At 36.8% G+C, this 21,387-nt stretch overlaps 1 protein-coding gene across 1 annotated transcript in view; it reads left to right on the top strand.

Annotated features, from left to right (window-relative positions):
- SMC1B (structural maintenance of chromosomes 1B) overlaps positions 1-21,387 on the top strand; it is a 28,533-nt gene that overhangs the window by 2,570 nt on the left and 4,576 nt on the right. Inside the window, exons 4-21 of the mRNA XM_039708111.1 lie at positions 755-958; positions 1,347-1,585; positions 2,081-2,339; positions 3,294-3,434; positions 4,759-4,841; positions 5,290-5,497; positions 8,077-8,262; positions 9,265-9,444; positions 10,441-10,587; positions 11,172-11,309; positions 11,796-11,912; positions 14,512-14,618; positions 15,528-15,669; positions 16,441-16,586; positions 17,671-17,824; positions 18,163-18,261; positions 19,198-19,354; positions 20,079-20,233. Coding sequence (XP_039564045.1) covers positions 755-958; positions 1,347-1,585; positions 2,081-2,339; positions 3,294-3,434; positions 4,759-4,841; positions 5,290-5,497; positions 8,077-8,262; positions 9,265-9,444; positions 10,441-10,587; positions 11,172-11,309; positions 11,796-11,912; positions 14,512-14,618; positions 15,528-15,669; positions 16,441-16,586; positions 17,671-17,824; positions 18,163-18,261; positions 19,198-19,354; positions 20,079-20,233 — 2,862 coding nt within the window. The remainder of the gene's footprint in view (positions 1-754; positions 959-1,346; positions 1,586-2,080; positions 2,340-3,293; positions 3,435-4,758; positions 4,842-5,289; positions 5,498-8,076; positions 8,263-9,264; positions 9,445-10,440; positions 10,588-11,171; positions 11,310-11,795; positions 11,913-14,511; positions 14,619-15,527; positions 15,670-16,440; positions 16,587-17,670; positions 17,825-18,162; positions 18,262-19,197; positions 19,355-20,078; positions 20,234-21,387) is intronic.

Below are 21,387 nucleotides of genomic sequence, written 5' to 3'. Positions count from 1 at the left end.
GAAAACAAAAGCTTCTTAGGTTATTTCATAGAATACACAGTTAAATATTGTCTAGAAATGAGAGCACCCTTAGCCAGCTACAAGGCAATGTACTTTTTATTGACCTTACCAAGAACTACAAGGCTACAAAATACACTTAATTGGGTTTGGGTATAAATGCATACACTAGTAAGAAAGAGGCTAATTTGGAAGAAGTTGAGTGCTTTTGTTATTACAATATATGGAAAAGTATGGGTCTGTATAAATGCTTAGTGTATTTAATTGCAGGAGTGCTAGGAAGAAGTAGTTTCATCTTAAAATACTCTTGTTAGTAAAGACACATGAAAATGTAAAGGATTTTTTTTTTAAGATTGAGGGGTTGAAAATTCTATTCAGCCATTAGTTTCCAAAAATTTAATGACACAGGCCTTAAGCTTTTGATGAATAATACATCTCACAAAATCATCTTACTTAGAGTTGCTGACAAAAATTCCTAAGGAAGAATGGATTTTTCCCTTTTACAGAAACAGCTATAGAAATCTGAGTGGCTAGGTGATCCTCATTTTTGCACAGAATTTTTCCTTGATGCAAATCTAGATGCATTTCCACCAGCTGTGTTGACAGTAGATAAATACAGAGGTCAATCTGTACTATATGCTCCTAAACTCATAAGGCATCAGAATGATCTACGTAAATTATTTATATATAGATTTATTTATTGGTATAAATATATATTAATGTGGTGTTGCATAATTTATTTTCAATTTTGCTTTAGGGAACAGTAGAGTCAATTGCCATGAAGAAGCCGAAGGAGAGAACTCAACTTTTTGAACAAATTAGTAATTCCTGGGAATATGCTGAAGACTATGAACAAAAGAAGAAGAAAATGCAGCAAGCAGAAGAGGATGCACAGTTTAATTATAACAGGAAAAAAAGTGTGGCAGTGGAACGCAAACAAGCAAGGATAGAAAAAGAGGAGGTAGCTTAAAGTTACTCAGTTTTTTCATGCTGAGTTGTCAGATTTTGCATCTCTTGTGAACTTCTGTAGTGTTTATAAAAGCACAACAAAACAAGCCCACAGACTTTTTTTGGTTTTAGTCTAGTGTTTTTTTCAGTATGGCATACTATATAATAATTTAGTATCTTTTGAAAAGGTAAAGGGATACATGTAATCTAAATAAAAGAAAGTGTAGACTTGCCAGTATCATTAATTGAAGTATTGACTTCAATGTTTGAGTTTTATGATTAGTGACCATTACTGGAATTAGAGCTACTTGTACACCATCTTACATCACTTTGGCCTTGAAATTAGCCTAATGATGGACAATAGTTTTTATAAACTACAAATTGAATTTTAATGTTGGTAGGCAGAGCATTACCAGATGTTACTCAAGGAACTGGATGAAGAAAGGATACAGCTGCAGCTTTTTCAGCTTTATCACAATGAAAAACAAATTAGCTTTCTGAAAAGCAATTTGGATGAAAAGAATATGGAGGCTCATATCAAGAAAGAGGCTCTTTCTACAGCAGAAGATTCATTTAAAGTCAAGAAAAAAACGTTTGGGATACTAAACAGGGACCAACAGCATATGGAAAAAGAAATGAAGTAGGTTTTCCAATGAGATTGTGATAGTTGAATAAAATATTGGGAGTTGCTTGGCAGGTGTGCATTTCCTGGTAAAAATTTGGTTGACAGTCCAGTGCTGTGGAAGTCAGTTCCTAGCAATTGACTGAAGTAAAATCCAGACTCCTATACCATGCCTAGTTATGTATTTCATTATATAAATACTTGTTTGCTATTCAATTTTAGGAGGTCATGTTTGACTTCTGAAATTACTGTTTTCACAGTATTGTTATTTTATTATTATATTACTGTTTTCACAGGATATTAAAAAAAAAATCCTCTGTGGGCATACCCACAGTGTAAGCCCTGACCTTACAGTTTAAAACTGATTGTTTGCATGTGTGGGCAGCGAGGGGGAGGAAGTGTCTTTTCTGTCTTCTCTCTCTCCCCTTTTCCTGTGGCTTTGCAGTTTTGGCTGTCTTGTGATGTTTGATTGGGGTTGGTTGTTTTGGGCTTGTTTCTGGTTTTGTTTTTTAGGACTCTGGAGGCATCACTCATTCAGCAGAGACCCCTCTATATAAAAGCAAAGGAAAACACATCCTACCAAATCAAGAAAGTAGAAATGTCTAAAAAATCTCTAAGGGACAAGGAGAAAGCCTGTGATAAGGAAAAGCAGAACATAAAAGAACTAGAGATGGAATTGAATGATATTGAGAAGGCATGGAGAGCGTTTGAGGAGAAAATTGAAGAAGAGAGAATAGAGAGAGCAGCAGATATTGAGCTGGGAGAAAGTCAGGTAAACCAGGAGACCCAAAAGTACTGTTACTAGAAACATTCACTAGAAACAAATTTTTGGAGAAAACTCCAAAAATACTCCTGATTACACAGAAACTGTTATTTCACCAATTACCTGTGATTTTTAGTGATCTTTTTGCCCTTCAGCCTAGATAAAACCAAAATTCTAAGTTATATTTAGGCATGGTACACTGTGGGAAGGTAGGACAGAAAACCTTTGTCAGGGCCTCAGGGTGGGTGATTTTTGAGAACTGGCTTTTCATCTGAGATATCAGTTAGGGGAAACCAGTGAAGCCCTGGTAGTACACATACCGTCTTCTCTGGGTCTGTAACTGGGGTAGCTCCTTTGAGAAGGAAAGGGCTGCACCCCTTGATAGTAAATTCACTTGCAAAGAATTTTTCTTTGCAACCATATGGCCACAAATGTTTGCAAAACTACCTGATAGCTTTTTTCCCCTGTCTCCTCTTTAAAATAATTTCTGATCAATTAATGGAGAGCCTGCAAGGTTGCTACCTTAGTTTGTGAATCTTCCTGCACTGCATTGGTCAGTTAGTCATCACTCAGCAGATTTGTTTAAAATATTTATATATCAATTACTATATGAAATTTTTTAATAACATGAGAATGCTGAAAATACTGCACTAATTTTGGGCTATACAAAAACATAGTGTTAATCTTCAGATTGAATGGGACGTACTATAAGGTTCCCTGAACAATAAGAGTAATAAAAAGAGATAAAAAACAACTGTAGGTGAGAACTGTTAGGTGTAAGCTTTGAATTGAAACTTTATGTAAAAACAATCAGGTTGTTATAAAGCAATCAGGAGCTACAAGAGTTTTCTGGAGAATTGGGTAGTTTTTATAAAATTTAGGTAGCTAAAGTTACTTTGGGGTGTAATAAGGTGAATTTTCTAGTTTTCCAAGGAGTGAATTTTTTTATTTCTTTTTGTCCAGTTAGAGCGATACAAAGAGCTAAAGGAAATGGCAAGAAAGAAAGTAGCTACACTAGCCCAGCAGCTAGAAAAACTTCGTTGGGAGGATAAAGGAGATCAAGAAAGGCTGAAACTTAATCGCAGGAAGAAAAATGAAATTGAGGTATTTGGATCAAACTAGAATTAGTTTTTTAGGAGAAAAATGTCTCTCTGCCATTCTCTTGGGTATAATTGTATATAAACATGTTCAGTGCTTTGATGTAATCAAATCCTCAGCAGAACAGAAGTACATTGGAAGTGTTAACTCAGTTCCCATGTTGCAGCAGGTTTAGCAAAATTGCCTCTAAATTTGTTCAGAAATGGTTTGCGTGCTGGAAACCTTGTCCTGTTAGGTGTTTTGGGTTTTCTGGCTGTATTTTTTTTTGACTCTGATAACTTGCATTTTTGTCATCTCTCAGAAGTTAAGAGAGGTAACATGCATTTATTTCTTCAGCATTTAGTTACAGAGTCAAGGTTGAGGGAGACTGTTGTTCAGAAAACTTAAAAATGCATCATACGAGTGATGCAAGTGATAGAGCTCCAAACATCTCATTCTTGACCATATAAGCTTGCTTTTGTGGAAAAGTCTGTATTTTACTCCATGTTTATGAGGATATAAAGTTATCCTTACCATAATAGCTAAGCTAATATTTGTACATCCATTTTTTCTTCATAAAATACAATTTCTTTCTGAATTACTAGTTACCAGGAAAATATAGTTGGTATCTAGAAGTGAAATAAATTCCAATGCCTGTAGTTCTTAAACTGAGCAAGTCCCATTGTGTCGTTGAGAAAAGAATAAGGATTACTTAAGAGTGCATGAAATATGTATATGCAAACATTGTAGTGGGTGCAAGTTAACTCTCCATCCCCAGAACTATTTAAAAGGTCACAAGGAGTTCAGGGGTTAAATTAAGGCTTAACAAACTGTGTAGGTAGCAGTAGTGTTTTTTCCTCTCCACTTGCTTCAGTTAATTTGTTTCAAATAATATGAGTAATTGAAAATTCTTGTTTTACCATTGGTGGGGTTTTTTAACTACAATGTTTTGTGTCAGTTTAGAAACTGTATCAACTTCTTTGGAAAAAGTTATTGATGGAGGGCCAAGAGTAGCACCTCTTTGTTTCAAGACCTATAATTTCCTGGTGCTTTGCTTAATTTTTTTTTTGTTTGTTGGTGTCATGATTCTCTGTGCTGAAGAGGCTTTCCCTAAATTGTAGGTGAGCATGGGAAATCCCATAATGGCCTTGGTATAATAATTTCCCTGTTATTTGTTCAGGTGTAGCTTTGCACCTACTGTTGCACAAGAGGTGCTGTTACTTCACCATGAAATAGCAAAAAAGAAGAAAAGATCTATCTCAGCACTTGTTCTTAATGTAGAGCTGTATATCTTAAAACTGTCATTTTGCTCTGATTTAATTTTTAACACCTTCTATTTGTGACTGCATAGGAAACCATTAAACAGACTGTGGAACAGGTAGAAGAGCATGAAAAACGCATAGAGAAGTTGGAAGAATATGCTAAAATATGCATGTATGTGTAAAAAAATTAAAAGCTAACTGGATTTCTTGGGAATTAATAATTTTCAAAACATAGCAGGTTTCTTTGAAATTTCAATTAGAACTAGAATTCTTACTAATTTTTCTTATTAGTTCGGTCACTTTGGCTGTCAAAATAAAAGTAGGAAGTATGATGACTAATCCATATTTTGTTTGAATCAGTTCTATAATTCTATTTTCTCACAAGTTATATTACTGTGGGTATGGGACTATTATTGGACAAATTCTGAGCAAGAAAACAGGAGAGCTTTGTAGTTGTAGTTGTGCTGCTCTAGAAAGCACATTTATTTACATCCTGGGTCTTGTCTTCTGCCTGATATTTACTGCTTGTGAAGTTAGGTGATTGCAGAATGACCTCAGTTTATATTGAAAGTGTATAAACGAAATTGTGAATTGCTTTTTATGTTTGCTTCTGTTCAAAGTGGATCACTAACAGAAAAAAAACAGCAGGAGGAAGGGCTGGCTAAGGAAATTGAGAATGCAACAATACGAATGGCTGAAGTGAATGAAGACTTGAACAAAGTAGTTGGTGAGCTGCAGAATGCCAAAATTGATTACCATGAGGGAAGGCGTGAGCAGATGAGGGCAGAGATCCTGGAAAGTCTAAAAAGGCTCTATCCGGATTCTGTGGTAATGGCACAGCCTCATTTAAATGCTTTCTTTTAGAGTTAAAAGTTCTGCAGCAGACTGAGTAAGCAGCTGGAGTCAATTGGACAGTCTGGAATATCTTTTTGAATCTTGTTCTTGCTTGAGTGTATAGTATTACTGGAAGAATTATAGCATATACTGTCATTAGTTTTCACAGGTTCCAAAAATAAAGGAATTACTATTGCATCAAATAGTAATTTTGATTATTTATTATTTTTTTAAAAACTATTTTTTTCTTTATTCGGTTTTGTTTTCTTCTGGCCTTCTTTTTGACTTTGTTATTTTGAACAAATGAATGAGAAGTTTAGCTATGAGACCACTTATTCCAGAACAAATGCTGCTTCTGAAAGACAATTTTTATATTATCAAATGGTCTGTCTTTGCTTATAAGTTAGGATATTTTACATATTTTCTGTAAATTACACTTCATAATACCATTAAGGGTTTTGTCTATTGCTTCTGAATTGTTAGCAGACATTAACTGGTTTATTAAGCATCTTTACATATTTTTAGTGACATTTAAAAGGTATATTCCGACACTGAAAGGCATTTCAAATAGAAAATTTTAAATAAATATAATAAAGTAAATAGTCGGCCTCTGAATATGACTCAGTGTAATTGGTCCCTCTTGACTGTACACCTCAGTCATTTGAGGTGTACAAGCTGGCAATCTGTTTTTCTTTTTTTTTTGTGTGTTTTTTACTGTTTACTCAACTTTGCAGTGTTGCCTTTAGAACATAAAAAGTGAAATGTTTTCAGTTGTTTTTTTTGCTTCTTGGTCTTTTGCAAAACCTCCTCAGAATACGGCAAGCATCTGATCCTGTTGTTTTCTCCAGGGAGTAAGAAATTTGCTTTTCAGCTGCTCTTCAGAATTTTTTTATCCAAGTTAGCAAGGTGGTGCAAAAAATCCAAAGCTTGATTGGCTTATCTCTTTGTGCTCACTTTTTGTTTTATATCCCTGTTTGAAAAGAACTGGATCAGATGGTGATGCTTTATTGGCTTAGGGAGGGTTTGTGTTGAGGAATATTCTGTGATTTTCCTGTGGGAACTGCAAATTCCAGAGTACATAGAGATGGGATGGCTTCTCACAGAAATGAGAAGTCAAATTTATTGCATAAATTATCCTGTTACAGGAAGGCTTGGTGCTGCCTGCTTCAGTCACCCTTGTTCCTGCAGTAGTTTTCCTGACACCAGCATACTGAGGCAGCACAGTTGTTTCTGAACTGCTCCTTAATGCTCAGGTGTACTAGTTGCAGATGAGTGAGCACAACCTAAATGACAGTTTTAGGAAAAAAGGGTTGAGATACATTTTGTCTTGTGGTCTACTGGCAGAACTGAATGAAATCTATGTATTGACCTTCTGGACTTCATGGGCGAAAATGACAGACGACTTCTAAATGTTCTGTTTCTACATCCATCTTACAGCTTCTGTTCTGTTAAAACTTGCTTATAATGGTGGGTGAGCACTGCAGGTACTAAATATGATAAGAACAAAACCATAGGTATGCAAGAAGAGATGAGTAGCTACATGTCAAGAAGCAGGAAAATTGTTTTTGCATGAATTCACAGGTAATAGTGTTCAGAATGTGCATCAGTAGGTTTGGTCATTCAGAGAAAGTCAGCTCTGCCTATAATTACAGAAAATAAATAAAAGTCTTTAGGGAGCATGAGCAACAAGGAACTACAATTAATTTTCTCTCTAGAGGTATTACTTCAACACCATCTTACAGCTTCTGTTCTGTTAAAACTTGCTTATAATGGTGGGTGAGCACTGCAGGTACTAAATATGATAAGAACAAAACTATAGATATGCAAGAAGAGATGAGTAGCTACATGTCAAGAAGCAGGAAAATTGTTTTTGCATGAATTCACAGGTAATAATGTTCAGAATGTGCATCAGTAGGTTTGGTCATTCAGAGAAAGTCAGCTCTGCCTATAATTACAGAAAAGAAATAAAAGTCTTTAGGGAGCATGAGCAACAAGGAACTATAATTAATTTTCTCTCTAGAGGTATTACTTCAACACACGGCAAAAAAGGCTTGATTGTTTAGACTATGCAGTACAAGAAAAGTAGTTTTTATTCTTTTCATGTTTCTTCATTTTGGGGTTGAAACTGGAATGGTTCCTCTTGCTGTCATTTTGCAGGTAACAGGTCTATTTATTTAAGGTGTTATTGTCATTTCAAGATCTTGCTTAGTGTTAGATACATTTTTACTCTCCAAAAAGCATGCTTAGCTAACTGTATCACTCTGTCACACTTCTAGAAGTGTAAGAAAGAGATTCTCAACAAAACATTGATATGTACCTGTAACCTTAGAGAAAAAGAGATCCTTTCAGATTCTGAAGCCATACTTCATGGGTTGATGACTTTCAGATTCTGAAGCCATACATAAGTTGGGTTGATGACTGCTGTGATTTCTGTTTTTTTCTGATGTGCAGCTGTTGTGAGAGAGTGCAGCTGGTAGATACATAATACTGAAGCAGTAAGAGGAAAATATATCTTGAATGCAAAAGCATTTTTTATTTAAAGTATTAATATTTTTCTGTATTTTAATCTTCAGTTTGGAAGATTGCTTGACCTGTGTCATCCTATTCATAAAAAATACCAGCTTGCTGTTACCAAGGTATTCAGCAAATACATGACTGCTATTGTTGTTGCCACTGAAAAAGTAGCAAGAGATTGCATTCGGTTCCTGAAACAAGAACGAGCTGAGCCTGAAACTTTTCTTGCTTTGGATTACCTTGATGTAAGTATGTTTTTCCTTGTCCTGTCATCAGCAAGCTAATACACTTGGAAGTCTTGATACTGCCTCATTTTAGTTAACTAGAATGAGCTGAAGTGTTAAGGCACAGGACTTGGGAAGTGAATTTCATGAGGCTCCTGTTGGCCCACTTTGCCAGCCTGCTGAGGTGATCAGCAAATGCTGGGTGACATTTGTTTTCCCCTAATCCTTTAGGCACCTCTTTCCGTTGCCATGATCATTCAGATGTGCATTGAAAGTGGCCTTGCAATGGCATCCTTCATCTCTGCTGGCTGCATCACACCAGGGCCCACACATTTACATGCATACAGTTTGCTTAAGGGTGCCTCACCTGACCCTCTTCTCTCAAGAATGTCTTCCTTGTTCTAGATTCCCAGAGGCTAGTACTCTTGCAAGTAGAGTCTGAAGTGAAAAGAACTCAGTACCTCAATCTATTCTATATTCTTCCCAAAAAGCCTGTATCCCTCCATAGCACTGCTCCAGCTGTAGGAACTATTGGACCATGTCTCCTTGACCCCAAAAATCATAGAATCACAGACTGGTTTGGTTTAGAGTGGATCTTAAAGCTCATCCACTTCCACCCTTGCCATGGGCAAGGGCATCTTCCACTAGACCAGATTGCTGCTACCCCCTGACCTTGAGCACTTGCAGGGATGGGCAGCCACAGCTTCTCTGGGCAAGGTGGTTGCCCTGCAACTGCACACACATTTTGAACTCTCTCGTTTATTCTCCATGTATTTGTGTCCTTTGATTTGATGCACAGGTTATACAGTTGTATCTTAATGCCATCATAAACAGCAATGCAGTAGGTTATGCAGCTTGAAGGACAGTGGTGTAGAGGGCAAATAAACCTCAGATCTGTTTTTAGTGTTGCAGTGGTTGAGCTCCCTGTTGCATTGATCTGTACATCCTGCCCCAGACTACTCAGATTTGGACATGCTTTGCTTTAACCACATGGATTCTAAACATTGGTTGTTTGCTTTACAGGTAAAACCAATTAACGAGAAGTTAAGGGAGATAAAAGAGGCTAAAATGATGGTGGATGTTGTACAAACACAGTTTGCTCCACTGAAAAAAGTGATTCAGTTTGTGAGTGGGAATGCCTTGATCTGTGAAACAGTTAAGGAAGCAAAACACGTTGCATTTGATGGACCAGTGAGGTTGAAAGTGAGAAGCCAAAGTTTGTTGCATACATTTTTCATTGCAGTTATGTTGTTTGATGCCCTTAAATAATTCTTCTGTAAACATGCTGGAGTATTGCAGGTAAACACAGAGTTGGTACTTTGTAGTCTAATCCCACAGAAACAAATCACTAGATACTTCACTTGGCTGTTTTTTCCTCTGATAGTAAGTTGAAGTGGTTTCCTGGGAAAAGGAGAAGGCAAATGAAAGGATATTTAGTGTCCACATATGTGTCTTGGTATGGACCTAGTTATGAGCAGTAGGAGGGATGGATAATCATGCTTCTAAAACTGTCTGGTTTAAAAATGCAGACTCTATCTTGCAAGATTTCTTTTGAAGAAATTCTTTCAAAATCCTGTAAAATATCTGCCAGAATAGCTTGGTTGTAGATACAGATTATGTTAAGGACTGGAAGCTTCTCTGTCACTTCCTGCAGTTCTTTCTTCTTATTCCTGTCTCTATTGCTGCAGACAGTATTTTATGCACTTAACAAACCTTCTAAAATTTTGATTAAGAGAGCTTTAAATTGAAGGTGAGTGTGAAGTCATTTTTAGTTGAAATGAAGTCACAAAAACACCCATGTTCTTTATAAAAATGTACACTTTCACTTTCCAAACAAGCTGTTTGCCTTTACTCTGTTACCATGTTGCTTGTTTCTCCCAAGTTTAAAAGGTGTCTCTTCTACACCTTTTAAGTGCAAGTGTAGACACAAGGGGCTGTATGCAAGGAAATGATACAATTTCATTTTATTTTCTGATCAGCTGTAATAATACCAAAATGGGATTACTCCTAAGAAGGAACAGACTTTCTCTTTGCTGCAAATGCCTCATGTTAGCAGGTTTGGAAGACAGAAGAAAAATTTGAGTCCAACTCAAATGTGGTTGTTAGGTCTTTTACTACCATATCTTGGGCACTAGTGCATGGGATATTTTGGCTGGGTTTTTTTCAGATTTATTTTGGATATAACTTTTTTTCTTCCAGACAGTATCTCTTGATGGAACTTTATTTTTGAAGTCTGGAGTGATTTCCGGAGGATCAAGTGATTTAAGATTCAAAGCTAGATGTTGGGATGAGAAAGAAATTAATAAAATGAAAGAAAGGAGAGATAGCTTGATTAATGAGTTAAAGGTAGGTCTCTTAAAAGCACTTAACTGCAGAAGTCATGCTGTGTCTAACTTAGTTCACCTCTGGGAAGGTGATTTTCTAAAAGTATAATTTGCCAAGCTTCTAGAAGATGCAGACAGGATATAATAGCTGTTCATCCTCTTCTAGTTAACAATGAACTCTGCATCTCAGTTCTTGGCCGTGGTTCTCAGCTGACAGACAGAAATACAGGATAACACTGTTGGTCCAAGCTCCCTCCAGGAAAATGTTAAGAGCACCTGAAGACTCCTAATGAAAATGACAGCATGGTTGTGTAAACATGGGAATGTTGGCATGAACCAAAATCTGCCAGTGTGAAATGATTTGTCATACCTTTAGTTGGCTTTTTTAAGAGGGATGGAGTTGTAATTTAATCTGCAAGTGAATATTTTCTTGGTAGAAGTAAATCCATTACGATATTGATACTGAATATGACCTGTGCTGTCAGCCTTTACCTTGAATGAGGCCTAGGTCAGTGGGGCTAGCTTTAACATCTGAAAAACAAATAATTTTCAAACAGTTCATCTTTTGTTTAAAAAGCTTTTTCTTCCACCCTGACACTTTCCCAGGACTTAATGAGGATCAGACGGAAGGAGGCTGACTTGAAGCAGCTGCGTGCTCAATGCCAAGGAACTCAGACACGTCTTAAATATTCCCAGAGTGAATTAGACCTTATTAAAAAGAAGCATCTTGCTAATCTCTTCATGGTATAATATTAAGTCTTTATAATTTTCATGTTTAATAATTATATTGTTTTAACTGGAATACTGATCAAGTAATGCAGCATCCTTACATAGTTTTTAAAATTCAGTTAAAGTTTTACATACAGCAGTTACAACTGAGGAATTGATAAAATACAAAAAACAAAGATTGCAGAGTACTTTACATGAGGCTTTTTCTGTTGTGGTTTAAAACTTGGGCTTCTGGTAAGCTTGGTTTATCATCTAGTAATCTTCAGAAATCTGTAAGTCCAAGTGCACTTTATGTGGTACTTAGTTTGTTTTTCCACTCATTAAAACTGTAATTGTTACATGCAAATTGGCAGTAATAGTGGCTAAGTGGCATTTGAGAAGAAAATACTTAATTTTTTTAATGAGAAAAAACCAGTTAACCTGGAACAGAGCTGTCCCTTAATTTCTAGAAAGTTGATCATCCTATTGAGAAAAGTTACCATCTTTTTCTTTTCTATCTAGGAAAAATCAAAACTGGAAAGTGAACTGGTAAATATTGAGGCTCAGCATGATATGCTGAATGAAGGAATAGTGCAAAGAAGAGAAAAAATAGAAGAGTTTCAGAAAAAAATTAATGAGGTAATGCCTTCTGTCAGAGATTTGAGAGCTCATGCTATTAGGCTACAGAAGCTTAAATTTTACTGATGTTTACAACTGGGCAACTTTTAACTTTGTAAACTGCTTTGTCAACAAGGCTTGTACATTATTCCAGTAATCTCTCCACATCCTCTACCTTTCTTACCAAGGTAACTGTGAACAGAGAATTTTCATGTATATGAGTCATGGCTTTGCAAATCAGTTTCCTTAGAGTCAAAGTTCTCTGACTGTCAAGTGCTAAACACAAATCCACCCAACCAAATCCATCCACATCTCAAGTAGAAGCTTTGATAACATATATATACAGCTTTCTAGAGCTGAAAACAGCACTGCAAGAGGGCTTTGTTCTGAACTCTGCAGGTGACATGTCTGGGGGATGGCCTGTCTGCTTGGAAAGTAGATGAAAAATAGCATAGTCTGAAGGTTCCTTTCTCTTGGGAAGTAGCCAGTATTTGTTCTTGATTTTTCTCTGTGCTCTTATTACCCTGGGAGAGTGGCAGAGGTTGTGTGATGATTATCAGCAAATTCCTATTTCTCTGTTTTGGGAGGAGATTTTATTTGTGATTTTGTTATTTGGTTTTTTCTTTGCTGGGTGGGAAGAAGGTTCATTCGGGTTTTTTGCATGTTGTGGTTTTTGGGGCTTGTTTTGGTATTTTGTTGGTTTTTTTAAGACCATTGTATGCCTGTATTCAAGTCCAGGTGTACAATGGAGTTCGAGGTATTCAAGTTATATCACAGGCTAGCTTCATGGAATTCCCAGTTCATGGAAGATGAAGCTAGCCTGTGATAGAACTTGAGTGTTCTTTGCTCTCTCTTTTGAGGTGTAGGTGATGGAGAATATGGAGCTCTTGTTCTATCCCCACCTGACCAAACTCATTTTCTGTTACAGTACTAAACAGCTTTTGTCTTTAGAATCTGCTCCTGTCTGCTTCTTAACAGCAACAGGAAAACTTCTCTATGATACATGGTCCACCACTTAGGTTTCTCACTTTGGTTTTTTGTGTAGACACTTTGGTAAATTACAAGGAAAACAAGAGATGAGATGGCCAATCTTCCAGTGGTCCCCAGAGCAGTTCATACAGACAGTGGACAGATTGCAGAGCAGGGTTGTCATGAAGAGACTAAAGGCATTCAGTGAAGGGAATGTTAGTAAAGCCTAATGTGATGCCAAGAGGGGTTTCCTGCTGTGTTCTGCTAGAGTAGGCAGAAATTGACCTCTTGGGGAAATAGGCTCCTCGCTTCTGCCTGTGTTTTGAAGCTGCCTTTGTTCCTACTCTTGTCAAACAAAGAAATCTGGTATAAGCTGTGGAAAAATGGTACTGCAGTTTTATCTGGGAAATACACAGCCCAGAACTTGGATGCTGGTGTAAATGTATTTTGTTGGAGAAGGAGACATTCCTCACCACTGCCTGCAGTAACTCAGGCTGGATCATACATCTGTAATTTAGTTCCTGGCTTCTGACCCATTCTCATCACTCAGTCTGGGATTAATCCATGACTGGAATTCTACATGTAAGAACAAGCCAAAATTGCTGCCTGTTCTCTGTCCTGCTTGGGGTGCAGGCATGAGGGAGTGCAGATGTCTGTCATCTGCAAACGCTGAGGAACTCACTGGTGGTTAACCATGTAAGAATTCCAGATACAGGAACTTCTCTTTTGCTTGTTCTGAAAAAAACAAAAATGTAGAGGCTGTCATTTGGAACCAGTCATCAGTTTACAAAGAGTGTAACTTGGATAGTATAACTTGATTTGATGTAGTATTTGATACCTGGCTAAAAAATCCTGAATACTAAAATAATATAAATAATACCAGGCTTTGACCTGTAGAGTTCTTTTAAATTTTTGTTCAGTCCATTGGGTTTCCTTTTAAATAGGAATTTATAGGAATGGACTGTTGCTGTTTCTTCCTTCAGTCCAGCCATATACACTGTACCTAGTATTTGCCTGCTTAAATTGCAAAAAAAAAATAGAATTGGTTTTGACTGATGCTTTTGTTAGTATTCCATATACACTGTACCTAGTATTTGCCTGCTTAAATTGCAAAAAAAAAAAAAAAATAGAATTGATTTTGACTGATGCTTTTGTTAGTATATGCTGTATAATTAGGAAATTAGCTATTCCATGGCAGAATTTTTCTATGACTTTTCTATAAACAGAGCATAGTAATTAATATTTATGGATCTCTTGAAAGAATTCAAATAAAGAACTGAATTGCAACATCAAGAAATCTAGTGTATCTGATTAGTGTCCTGTCTAGCTTTCTCTTCTTCAGCTGCCTGGGAACAGTAGGCAACACCAGGGAAGCTGGTGACACTGTCATGACTTCTGTCTTCAGTGACAGCACCTGGTCATTCTGGAGTAACACTTGGTGGATCACAGGCACAAATGCCTTATGTCTGGCATTTGGACTGAAAGTGTTATTTGAAAATTTCAAGTACAAATTACTTCTCAGTAGTTGTTAGCTGTTTTCTTGAAGTACCTTAAAAATCTAGTGTGTAGCATGAAGTGATTGAATATTTTACATCTGTAAGTTGCAAAATAGTGTAATCATTTTTTTATTCCATTTCTCTGTGTTTCAAAGGTTGAAGATGTTGTTTTCCGGGAATTCTGTGAAGAAATTGGTATAGAAAATATTCGTGTGTATGAACAAGAACATGTGAGACAGCAAGAGGAAATTGATAAGAGAAGGTGGTATATGTCTCTAAAATGAAAATCAGTGGTTGGTATTAGATTGGGCACAGTGGTACTGGATAAACTCCTTCAGAGGAAATAACACCAAGTCATAGGAGAATGTGGAAGGTTCTCCCTGTCACTGTTAGTCAGGCCACTGCTGTAGATTAGTTAGACAAGGATTAGTTAGATCACTGCTATAGTTTGGGGTTTAGACAGAGTCAGTGACAGCTTGCAACAAACTTAAAAGGTAACATTTACTATTTTGGTAGCACTATTGTAAAAAAATTAAAAAGAGTTTTCTAATACCCACATTAAAAAATGGCAGTATCCCAGATTGAGAGTAGCATGAAGGGTCACTCATGTGAATAAATCTTAAGGAAAACTGGGTGTGAGATGCAGGTGTTTGGTACAGGAACTTCCTCTCTAAGGAAGACAAGTTCTTGAGTTTTTCACAGGCAGCCTTAGCTAGTGTTTATCTCACAGACATGTGTCACTGCTCCACAGATTTGTATCTTAGAAGGAGAATGTTAAAATGAAAAGGTGGTTGAAGTTCAAGTGTCACTTTCCATATTGATGTGGCAATATTCTATGTTGTGTTTGTTTAACCAGTATCACTATCTGGTGTCACTGCTCCACAGATTTGTATCTTAGAAGGAGAATGTTAAAAGGTGGTTGAAGTTCAAGTGTCACTTTCCATATTGATGTGGCTATATTCTGTATTGTATTTGTTTAACCAGTATCACTGTACCTTTGTGATTTCCCATATATTCACAGGATGTGGTGTAGTAGAATCAATGTAATGCAGATTTTTGTGTATTCTATTCTATACATAGAATATATATAGTAATGGTATCTAAACAGAGTCCAATCACAGATAATAGCCTGCTTTGTAAGAAGTGGTTTTAAATCCTGTACCTTGACCAGACTGGAGTTTGAAAGTCAGAGGACACGACTGAATGTTCAGCTGGAGTATAATCGTGATCATCTACAAAAAAAAACAAACTCAGTCAGCAAGTTGAGGGAGACAATTCTTAAAGATGAAGCTGAGATTGTCAAGCTAAAGAAGGTAATAATGAAAATAATCTCTGTCTTTGTAACTCAGTACATTCTTTCCTCTCAGTTTCAGTTTTGAATAAATGTAGTTGATGCTGTGGATTAATCTTTCGAGGGGTTAATTCAGGGTTGACTTTGTAATTGCTTAGAAAAATGCAGATGCATATTGCATTTTAACTTTGGAATAACCTGCCATATTTGAATGCTTATTTTTTATTAAAAATAAGCTTACTAAAAAATAAGTTTTGGATTACTGTCTGTACAGTATTATTTTATATTTTGTTTAGTTAATGTGTTCTGTTGATATGAACATGCAACATGTAACTATAGATAAAACCAGCAGCATGTGGCTCAGATTCAGCAGAGATTTTATGAGTAAGAGCAAGCAACTCTGGTGCTTTACATCTTTAAGCTACTTTACAGACACTAAAACATTTAAAATAATGCTATGAAACCCATATAGATTTTTGGTTGAAGTAATATGTATGGGTTTCTCCTTCACAGTGCTCTTTAATCTGTACTGTGCTGATGTTAAAGAAACAAGCTTGTGCTTGTTCACAGAAAAGGGAATGAGAAGATACGTGCTTTGAACAAAAAACAAAATGTGAAATGTATAAAACTGCCACAAAGTGGGGGAAACCCCCCCTCCCCAGTGCCTTTCAGATCTTCACTCTAACACATTTGAACGCAGCAGGTTGAAACTTTAGCTCTTTCTTTCTGTATAGTAGAGGTTCCCTATCTAGATTCTTAGTGGGAGGTTAAAAATCTAAATATTTCTATGCAGGATGAGGAAAAGCTTCTTAAAAAAGTCAATGAACTTTTGGAGGAGCAGCAACAGCTTAAGGATAGACTAAGTGCTCATAAAGCTGAGCTTGCAAAAAGCCACAATGAAGTTGAAGAGTGCAGAAAGATGATGTTAACTCTTAATAGGTAACTCCTACTTCTACTCCTGGGAAAATTATTAAAGGGATAATATTTAGAAGGGACTTAGTGATCACATGTTTGGATTGATCTTGTTTGGTTTTCTTGTGAAAGATTTATTAGAGACATAGTGATTTGCATCTACAGCGTGCCTTGGTTTAACCATGTTTCTAATTCAGTGGGTGAAGGAGAGTATTTCAAGAGGTCCATCCCATAAACCATACAGAATTATTCTATTACCTGCCTAGTCTTAGGTCTCACTGTGATCTCTGACCACAGATCTCTTATCTCCTGTGGTGAATGTGTAGTAGCTTACAGCTTGATTGGCAGCATGTGAAGTTCCCTCATAGTTTTATAGTTCAGTTTGAGTTGTAGAGTGAGTCTGATTAATGGGAACATTTTTATTTTCCAATTTTATTGTTGTTTTTCCAGACTTTTCATATGTTGGATACCTTAAACTAATACTAACTTCAGGTCATTTTTTTCTCCTACTGTTATATGAAATCAGCTCCTTTGTGGACAGTTTATACTTCAGTTCTGTTGTGCTTGCTTATTACAGGAGTCATCACTGTGTTTAAAAACCCCATCACAATGGCACAGTTATGGCCATGAAATTTTCTATTAACTCATGACTGTATGCCTGGTAATTTATGTTGTGTATAATTTTAACTGCGTTTCTGCTGATAGTAACTTGATGCTACCAGAGGAATTGGTTGTAAAGAATCAAGCTGTTTCTGGGAGAGTAATGATAAAAGATACTTGGTTACTTGTTAAAGGATCTAATCTCCATACATATGTTCCCTAGAGCTGAACAGAACAGAGGTAGTCTTAATTAGGAAAGATGGGTATTTGAATGTGCTTTTAAGTGAAATTGGCAATGAACTGAGACTGAGGCTCCCTCTGGAGTAATTCAGGAGAATGGAGGGGATGGCAGAAGTAGCATTTTCCTTTGTTTGATGGGGGTTACTGAAGAGGAAACAGCCCTCTTGGTGCTTGGAATCTGTTGTCTATGCTGTGTTTTTCATGCTGTTTTTCTGTGGATGTTGTTGGCAGTGATGTTTCCACTCTTGTTTTGTGCCTTTTGTGCCTGTAGAGAAGCCACAAAGTTGCAGAGGGAAGCTACAGCTCTTGAAACCTCTCTGGAAGAGATGAGATTAAGGGGACATAATCTGCTGCTTGAATGCAAGGTGCAGGACTTGAAAATCAAGCTGCTGGCTGGATCAATGGATGACATCAGTGAAGTAGAGGTACTTAAAGTGTTTGCAGAGGATGGAGCAGCACTTAGTCATTAATTTAATTTTTGTTTCCTTACAGGACCATTTCTCTTCTATAGTAATGTTCAAACCAATCCACTCTATTCATGTGATCAGGTGTCTTTCATTCAAAAGGATTTATTTTTATTTTTGTAGACAGAAAATACTGTTTGCAAGTATTTGTGCTGGTTCTTGAAACATACTCTTGTGAAACATATAAAATCGTACCATGTTATCACTGTCTGTTAATTTTAAAATCTTTTAATGAATTGGTTTTACAGTTTTAAAGTTAACTGTTGTATTTCTGAAGTGGAGTGTCCTTCATCTTACAGCTAGGAACTGAAGTAGAAGGCACACAGACTCTGTCAGGGATCTATGAAAGGGAAGAGGCAATTCAGATAGACTACAGCACCCTAGGAGTCGACCTAAAGGTAATCTTTTGTCTGAAATATTAGAGATGAAGTTTCTGATTTTTGTTTTTGTGAAAGGTATTTTATTTGTTGTTTATTTTGTTCTTCACCCTACTCTTTAAGTGACACTTGGTAAAACCACTGCTAAGCTGAAGTGCATGTGTTATGTGTGCTCTGGTTTTGTGCTCATGATGTAGCATTGATGTGTGGGGTTTCTAGATAGGTCAGTTTCCCATATAACTGGCTTTAACTTACAGCTTACCTGAACCACAAAAATGGAATTGAGAGACTTACTATAACCTTGATTTTTTTTTTCTTCCTCCTTTAGCTTCTGCCTTGAAGTTCCAGCTTTTTGTGTTAAGGCTCAAAACTCCAGAACCCAAGGGTGGCTGTGGGGGGTTGTTTACCTTCTGTTTGTGGTATTTGCAGAGACCAAGGGTTCCCATCTAAGGGTGGCTGTGGGGGGTTGTTTACCTTCTGTTTGCAGAGACCAAGGGTTCCCATCCTTCCCTGTCTAACAGCCCATTAGGTCACATTTTCTCAGCAGGTTTTGTAGTTTCTTTTTCATTTTTAATCTGGAGGAAAATAGTTAAATGTCAGAGACTAAGCACAGAACAAAGGATGCATCTGTCATCAGTGGAACTTATCTAAACTTCACCGAGAACCTCTTCTTTAAAAATCAAGGAGTGAAGAACTAATCCTGCTCCTGTGTTGTATTTTTAAAAGGGAATTAAGAGAAAATAATTGGCTTCCTGTTTTTAAAGTCTTGGGGAAGAAAACTGAGGGCCTGATAGACTCATTGCAAGAAATAAGACCTGGGTGGCATTTTCAGTTGTTTCAAGTTAAAGCTATTAATGAGTGGGGTAATTGTTTCAGTAACATAAGTGCTTGCTATATGTGTTGAAATGTCTGGGCCTAAAAGCAAATTAGATTCCTCTGTTGGGTTTTTTTCTTTAGGAACTAGAATCTGATAAAGATATAGAGGATCAAGTGAAGCAAATGCAGCAAGAAATCAAAGCTAAAGAGGTCACATTAATGAAGACAGCTGCTCCAAACCTGAGAGCAGAAGAGAAGTTACTGATAGCTCGGGACAAGTTCCAGGAATCAATAGATGGTAACACTGAGTCTTTCATATCAGTCACTTTTGTGCTTCCACCTTAATTGAAATTCCTCTTCTTGGGGTTGGTCCTGCTGGCTTTGCCCCTTTCAGATATAAGGTATTTTTTGTGCTCAAGTGTTTATCCTCAGTCATCTGTTTAATTATATGTAGACAATTAACATACACTTGAGTGTGGAGTAGTTTGTTGAAATACAGTTTGAGTGATTGGGAAAATATTTGTTCCCCACATGACATCATAAAGTGTTTTTTACTAGCTTTCTGAGAAGTACTGACTTGAATTTTACAATTGCTTAAATTTTCTTACATCACTGAAGGAGATGTGTGTGTTGTCCAAAACTCATACATGAGCATTTCTGCAAAATGATTAGTATCTCTAGAGAATTTTGAAGATATTAACAATATAAGAACTTAAGGGGTTCTGGAGCTGTACCAGGTCAGTGCTGCTTAGGGCTGCTTAGGGCTGCCTGGTTCCCAGAAGGAATTAGGAGAACAATATTCCTTGCTCCAGACAAACGTGGCACAGAGCAGATTGAATACATCACACCTTTGCTGGTTTGTGGCTCTTCCATTTGAAATTCGGAAGGAAACTCACACTATGTCGGTATGTTCCTTTTTCTGCAATAAGTATTTTCTTTGTTGCTGTTCATGGAACCCAGTATACATTTGTTCTGTGTATTTGCTCTTAAGGAGTAATTCCTGTGATTTTTTTTTTCCATAGCTTTTGAGGCCAGCAGAAAGGAGGCCAGAATGTGCAAGCACGAGTTTGAAGAGGTGAAAAGGAGGAGATATGAGCTGTTCAGCCGGTGCTTTGAGCACGCCTCCATAGCCATTGACAGGATCTACAAGAGGCTTTGCAGGAACAGCAGTGCTCAGGTGTGTTGTGTGCAGGGGCTGTGCCTTGAGGCCGTGCTGGATGCTCTGGTACCTAGAATAAAGTAGCACTTGTGGTTTCCAAAGGCAGTCTCAGACCTTAAGAAGAAAATGACAGAAATAAAGACTACAGAAGTTTAGGATCAGGGAAGGAACAGGCAACAAGCCTAAGTATGCTTGACATTAGACAGAGAGAGGTAATCTGTGAGCAAAACTGGGGACTGTTCAGCTTGGCTTAGTTTAACTCTTTGCTTTTAGCAGACTGGTAAATTATCGGAGCACAAGTGTGAAATGTAATTGAGTACTTCAGTTAAAATAACATTGGTTTACACATCAACTTACACTAATAATAATCATTAGTACAGACAGCTGAAAATTGTGAAGCAGTGCTAGTGTTTTGTACAAGGTCTTGAAGCACCTTCTACCCCACTTTAAATATTCAGAAAACATAAACAGATATAACATGTCTTCAACTTTTAATAAACATGTTTCTTTTAAGAAAATTGTCTCACAATTATCATTGTTACTGTTCCTGTGTTAATACCAGAAGTCAAGAGGGAACTCCCAAATGCTTTGGTTATGTCAAAATCCATAGACTGCGGAATGTCTAAAGGATTGACCTCTTGTCTGTCTTAAGATTTTGTTTTTCTTCAGCATGTTGTGGGTTGGTTTGGTTTTCTCCTGTGATGTCTGTGATCTGTGGAGAGACATTTGAAATGAGGGTTAAGTAAGGAAATTTCTCTTACCTGTCTCCTCTTGTGCAGAGGGGAAAAGTATGTATTATTTTATTGTCTCTTCTATTAATGAGAAAAATAAACCATCTAGCAATGATCTTACCCATCATACCTTTAGTGGTTAGGAAAATGGTGATTCCTTTAAAATAATACTTTTAAATTTTGTCCCTGGGAACCAAGGTACAAAATACAGATAGAGACTTTAATACAACCAGTCTTTGTCCAGCTCACAACTAGGTTCTGTAAAGCTAACAAAGGCAGTTTTGCAAATATATTGTCTTCCAGGCAAAAAAAACCAAGAAATCTGCTTTTGAAGTCTTAACATTTCAATAATTCTTAAAAATCATAGCAGTTACATAAAAGGTGATAAAATCAAGCTTATTCAATAGTTGAAAGTCTGGAAATAACAAATATGTGGCACCA

This window comes from Passer montanus, unplaced genomic scaffold, assembly GCF_014805655.1.
Source record: "Passer montanus isolate IOZ18808 unplaced genomic scaffold, ASM1480565v1 scaffold20, whole genome shotgun sequence".
Classification (NCBI taxonomy): domain Eukaryota; kingdom Metazoa; phylum Chordata; class Aves; order Passeriformes; family Passeridae; genus Passer; species Passer montanus.
The sequence above is the reverse complement of the archived record's forward strand: the minus strand, read 5'-3'. Positions and strand labels throughout refer to the sequence as shown.